Here is a 6,451-nt window from a genome sequence, read left to right as displayed (position 1 = left end):
TTATAATATAATATAATGCAATGCATTGTGTCATTATAGTTCAGATAGTCCTCCAAAAAAAACTATCCAGAAACGTCCCTGTAAAGTTTCTAAAATAGTACAAGGAACCTGATGCTTGATTTGGTAAAATGAACTTGGAGAGCCATATCAAGTATTTACTATTTTTGTAGTTTATCATTATTTTTTACATCAAATTCTTTTGTATTGGCAGTGGCAATTGAGGTATGATGGAGATCTTGTAGCAAAATTTTATTACACAAACAACAAACTGGTTTGGGAGATACTCAATAAAGGTCTAAAGAGCAAGATGGAGATAGATTGGCCAGATATATTTGCCTTGAGGGTAACTTGTCCAGAGGGTGGACCTGGGACATTGGAGATTATGGTATGTGAAGGAATAATGTTATACGAATTTTTTGTTTGGTGAATAATATCGTATTTTTGCAATTATTCTCTTAAGATGGTAAAACGATTTTTGTATTGAAAAAATAAAGCATGCATGTGTCGCCCCAAACACAGTATGACTGAGAATTAGCAAGGATGTCTAACAATATTTATTAAGGAGGAGGTTAATTTTGCCCCTTCTTGTGTCATTACATTTTGCTTTAGTCCTTATTGTATACTTGCTCCAATTAGTTGTCTCGGAGGCCAAGATTTTCCAGAGAAACCAACCAACAACCACGGAGGAGTACTGCGTGGTTGGGAAGCACAGATTTTACTAGTGGGCAAGCAAGCATGCACAGGTGAGACAGACATATAGCTATGTATAAATTGCAACAGTGTTTGTATTAGCCAAACAAAGATATTCTTTGCAATATATGGAGAATGCATAGTGTATGACAAATTATGTATAATTCAAGTGTTTGTGAAACATAGTAAACAATTAATGGATATTCAATTTCAGTAAAAAAAATATATGGTATCGCGGGGTTACGACTATTAGCTCATCTTTCATGATTTAGTGGAAAAAATGACCTCAAATATTTTACAAATATTCTTCAAAATAAGATGTAATTATTACTGTCAAATAGATGCTAATTGAAAGGAAAATTTGCTGAACGCACCAATAGAATAGTACAAAAACTAATATGTCAATGTTTCTATTTACAACTCATTGAAAAAAAAGAAAAGGAAAAAATTGTTTGTGGGACACTATTTTATCATGGTATTTGTTGTAGAACATTGTAAAAAAATTCTTTTCTCTAGGACACTCATTTGTTAACTATAGAACACTCTGTAGTAGTACGTCCTGTAGCAAAGAAAATTTTTAACAATCTCCTACAACAAAATCCCCTTTAAAACTATTGAAGATTTTTTAGGGAATACCATTGTACAAACATGCAATATTTTTTCTATTTTCCCTGTTCTCATTGTATGATGACGATGGATGGTGAAAATTTTTATAAACTCCTAGAATATTTTGAGTTTCGAAAACAAACATTTTGTATAGGAGTGACGATGAGGTAACATGTGCTATTAACAGGAAGCAAGAAAAACTTATTAGGACCAGTTGTATGTACAGAGAGAGGGAAATGGTATTCATATACATCTACATAATATAGATATATAAATACATAAGTTACTTTATTTTAATTGCCATATGTTTCTGTACAATTTTCTTGATCTAATCAGTGAAGTTTTTTCTTTCTTTTAGAAGGCATCTTCTGCAGTGTGCACCAGGAATATTGAACGCGCACATTGTGAAACTCCTCTCATGTAGCCATCGTCTATATTCATTGAGCCAGGAAAACACTATTGATCAGGAGAATCCTTGTTTTGAACAATGGCATTCAGAGTATGAAGTTCAAGGGAGCTCCAGCACCCAAGATTTATATCACCATTATTATTCACACGAGTTTTGGCCACAGAAATTTGGTGAGCTGGTTTCCATGTCAATTGGAACAAATGTTGTAGGAAGAAATCATAATGGATCCCAGCAGGAGGGCATGCCTATACTCATCCCAAGCTCAGGTAAACTTGAGAAGAAAGAACTTCGATCTTTTTAGTACTTCTCTGCCAGTGTGCATAGTGTACCAAAACCACCCCGTGCCATTTCCTAAACCATTCTCAAAGCACAAATATTAGTTCAAATATCATATACTATCTTTAAGTCCAAATTCCATCTACTTGAGGTTTTCCCAAATAGGTGAATATTATAAATCTTGAACAACGCATCATTGAGAAGGCAAGGACTGAATAGAAATAACATAATATGCCATTTTCACAAATCGAGGTGCAAATGCACAGATAAGTGATAACCACTTTTCTGTTTGCCCCAAGTTCTTACATTAACAAGTAGTGCGCATCTTAATTGGTAGATATCCGATCGTTTTATATTTAGGGATATTTCTAACCCTACTGATCTTAAATCTATGTGGCTTTCCAGTTCTCTACATAGTGAGTCCATTGAAAATCATGTAAGCAACTATAAATGACCTTGCCAGCTTCAAACCCAATTTATTTGTTTGGGATTGGGTGGTTATTCAAATTACAATCTGATCCACAAACACCAGAGTTAAGCGGCACTTCATTTCTGTACTGAAGAATTGATAGTTTGATTTTACAGATTTGTCTTTCCGTGGTTAATTTCTACAATTGCTAATTCTTCAATCATTGAAATCCATGACAAAAATACAGCAAGATATCAACTCATACTGCAAAGCAACCTGATGACTCTTTGTTTCCCATTTTCAGCTCCTAAGCGTGCCTCTGTTATCACAAGAACTTCTTCAGGTGGCCTCCAACTGCAAGGGGACATGTTCAACTGTAACAACTCATCCTTCCAAACACCTCGCCGAACACAACTCTCCATCTCCAACAGAAGGACCATGAATGACACCGCAAGCTACATGGCCAATCCAAGCAAGCAACAGAACCTTAATCTTGCCAGCGTTGGCACCTCTTCAAGCAGCCTGATCCGGCCGGAGGACGTAAGGAAGTTCGTCAAGGACATTAGGTCGACCAATCAGCCAGACAGGTCATGGGTCACGCCAATGTACTCCGATGGTTCGTCTAGTCAGATGACGATAGAGCTGGATTTATCCAACTATGCCTTCAACAACACTGCCCAGACCTTCCAACAGATTGATCCAAGGAACCCACCTAGCAACGATAATGCGACAATGGCCGCAATGGCGCTTGAGAAGCTATCCCATTATCTGCTCAGCGACAGCGACACCGAGCCTGCAGGTGCGGCCGAAGAAGCGGTGATCATGTCGAGGGTCAACTCCCTCTCCAAACTATCCCAGCAAGACCTAGCCCAGAGCTCCCAGGCCAGTAATGCCACCCGTGCTCCTCCTCCTCCTCCTCCTATTGACTTTGAAGCTGAAGCAGCAACCCAGGTGCTCAACGGTGACAGCTGCAGGGGCAATGGCCTACTGCCATCGACGGGGATGCAGAGCATGCCGTGGCAGCAGGAACCAGTGGTGGATATCGAGATGGACATGGCATATATGTCAGAATTGCTCCCTTTCTGCCCCTGATATATATGGTGTGCTCGTAGTTGCTGCCTGCATTACATGGGAGCAGTGTGTATGAGAGCCTAGACAGAATAAGGTTCTCGTGTCGGCGCCGATGCGGTCAGTCGTGTTGGCTCGTCAACTCCGGTAATAAGCGGTCTGGGACTCTGATGGACGGTACCTGTGTGTGGGTTTGTGTTGCATGTGATGTGCTAAAGACATCGAACTAGTTTGCCGATGGTCATTGTGCTATTGTGTGTCGTGCTTTGTTACTGAATGCGAATGCATGATGAACTTTCCATGCTGCAATTTTCTTTTATGTTTTTTTGGACAATCTCATGCTACAATTTTCTTCTGTCATGGTCTTCTTTTGTAGGAATAATTTCTTATTATTTTCTTCCTAGCTATACTGAAAGCAACCATGACTCACCTTAGGCAATAGTTTCATGTTAGAGTGGCAAGGTGCACATGAATGGAGCACTGGAAGTTCCTTTAATTTGATTTTGGCATTAGAGATTGTCCTAGAAGCGAGAACTGAAACTTGTTAAGAGATAGCTCTATAAGTTTAGATATGAATCGTTTGCATATGTGTATCGAGTAATCATGCACCGTTCATATGTGATTATGATTTGATGTAATACTCCTCCTGGTCTCTATCTCTGTTGTCGGTTGTATTTCTTGTTCACCATCCAGCATGCTGCTAGTTCCATAAAATGTGCGTCAATGGCCGGAAACTCTGGCAGACATTCAGAAATGTGGAACTCAAATTCAGTTAAGCGTTTACAGTTCAGAAGAACGAGGCAAGTCCAGAAGGAAGTCGGCTCCGCTTCGCCAAGTTTAGCCACAGGGGAAAGACTGGCTGAGATGCATCTCCTGGAGATGTCGACCGGATAGAACTTTTTATTTCTTTGCAAAAAAAAAACATGAGAAAATTGGAGCTCTCCATCAACATAATTAAGTTTGGATGTGTAAATGGACCTTTGTCAATTTGTATGTGTAAGTTTTATGATAATCTTATTGCCTTAACCATTTCATAGTTATCAAGGAACTAGTTCTCATAATCTTATTGTCTATTTGGACAGGGTTTTCAATTCTATGACAGAGCTTTACCCTCGACTCGCTCTTGTTGGAGAGGAAAGAATATGTACAGTAAACCTAATGAAGCAATATATAGTTGCAATTTCCGTGCTTATGGCTGCTGGAAAAGCTTGAGCTGAACAACCTACCTGAGATCGAGCCTAAATTGAAGCTTGCTGAGCCTAACGAGCTGAACTCAAGTTGTTTGGCAAGGTCCAAGCTTACTTGATCTAAACTTGCATTACCGAGCGTATGCTTCCGAGATTATTTAAGCTAAATATATTTTCTTGACCTCATATTACTACACTAATATTACCTAGTTTGCCCGACCCAAGCTTGAGCTTTTGTTGTCGACTATGATGTCAAGTTGCAGAAGAGCAATATGTTCCTACTAGTACCGAACTCACTCAATCCTTTTGAGCTCACTCTTCCTGTTTGGTTTGTGCACCAAATTGCCAAATGAAAACCAGGCCAAAATTTGGCATGTCAAAACCGGGTCAACAATTTGGTGGCCTGGTTGTGGTCAAGTTTGGCCTCTAAGGGTGCGTTTCGTTGGGGGGCATGAGGTGAATGGTATGGTATAGTACCAACTTGTATGGAATGGGATAGAATGCGATGATCCTAGTTGGGTGTTTGGTTGAAGGGATGAGATGATCTATGTTGGTATTTGATTAAATGGATGGAATTCTATAGAGTACTTTCTTTTTCACTGTTAGATCGAGGTCCAACGGGGCTCTGTTATCTTCCTCAAGCTGCCTTGCGGGGGCGCCTGCTTGCACTACCAGATAGGATGGCCTCTTCGTGATGCCACCCTGATCTCAATCTTCGTTGAGTTTTTACCTAAACTAATTGCCTCGCGACATGCTTAGCCTTCTTATCAATCGTTTCCCTTAATCTTTACCGTAGCTATCCATCCAAATTGAAACCAATCTCTATCACTTTGTTTGAGCGCTGCCATCACAAGTTGTCTTCTTCATTAAGCCCCAACTATAGTTGACTCTACCAATGTCTTCATAGGGCCAAGCTCTACCTTTTCTTCATCGAAATTCTGTCAGAACAGTGTTGTTGCCATCTAGCTCCGGCCGGAGTGGCTCGAATGGGCGGGCCATGTATTGCCTCTGCCTGTAATCGAACACTAATTGGGAGATTACCGCACACAGAATCAGTGGCAGCGCTTGTTCAATATAGAGGTCCCAAACATGCTACAGTACCATCTTGAGAAACATTAAGAGTGGCGCAGCGAACTCAGAGTCTCCAGCAGATAGTTGCGCATGATTATAGTGATGAAGCTACAATCAAGAAGGAGCTAAAAACGTGTACAGAATATGCATGATGGTCTAACAGCTATCAATCTAACAGCTAATCACCTATGCTGATCAAATCATCCTTTAACATCCTCCCTCAATCACAGCCGAGCATCTTCAGGTTGAGATTGTTCCGAATGGCACTAACTGGCGTGCCTCTAAAGGTTTAGTGAAGATATCTACTACTTGATCTTGACTGGGTATAAATCTTATGTCCAGGGCCTTCTGTGCTATGCATTCACGCACAAAGTGAAAATCTACCTCAATATGCTTCGTGCATGCGTGAAAGACTGGATTAGCAAAGAGATATGTGGCCCAAAGATTGTCACACCAAAGGCATGGCGCTCGAGACTGATATACTCCAAATTCACCAAGTAAAGATTGAACCCAAACAACTTCGTTAGTGGAATTTGCTAGAGCTCCATGAAATCAGATTATCACTAAAGTACTTGACCTTGAAACGGTAGCTTATTTGTGAGAGCTCCACGAAATCAGATTATCACCAAAGTAAACTGCAAAGCCACTTGTTGAGCGTCTGTCATCTGGACAACTAGCTCAGTCAGCATCTAAAAATGCACTCAGAAGAGTTGAGCTTGACCTGTTGATGGAGAG

General features: G+C 40.2%; 1 protein-coding gene across 1 annotated transcript; it reads left to right on the top strand.

Moving 5' to 3' along the window:
• The first annotated feature begins 213 nt into the window (after window positions 1-213).
• Window positions 214-3,610, top strand: LOC133896259 (uncharacterized). Its single transcript, XM_062336832.1, has 4 exons — window positions 214-385; window positions 637-743; window positions 1,655-1,971; window positions 2,695-3,610. Exons 1-4 carry the CDS (start codon window positions 308-310, stop codon window positions 3,480-3,482), a joined length of 1,290 nt encoding a protein of 429 aa, XP_062192816.1. The 5' UTR covers window positions 214-307; the 3' UTR covers window positions 3,483-3,610.
• Window positions 3,611-6,451: the final 2,841 nt, after the last annotated feature.

This window comes from Phragmites australis, chromosome 16 (assembly GCF_958298935.1).
Source record: "Phragmites australis chromosome 16, lpPhrAust1.1, whole genome shotgun sequence".
Lineage (NCBI taxonomy): Eukaryota > Viridiplantae > Streptophyta > Magnoliopsida > Poales > Poaceae > Phragmites > Phragmites australis.
The sequence above is the reverse complement of the archived record's forward strand: the minus strand, read 5'-3'. Positions and strand labels throughout refer to the sequence as shown.

Excerpts from the sequence above, each read along its gene's own strand:
- LOC133896259 (XM_062336832.1), top strand. The coding sequence starts at position 308 with ATGGAGATAGATTGGCCAGATATATTTGCCTTGAGGGTAACTTGTCCA. Across the intron at positions 386-636 it reads CTGGGACATTGGAGATTATG|TTGTCTCGGAGGCCAAGATT; the intron begins GTATGTGAAGGA and ends TGCTCCAATTAG. Across the intron at positions 1,972-2,694 it reads TATACTCATCCCAAGCTCAG|CTCCTAAGCGTGCCTCTGTT; the intron begins GTAAACTTGAGA and ends TCCCATTTTCAG.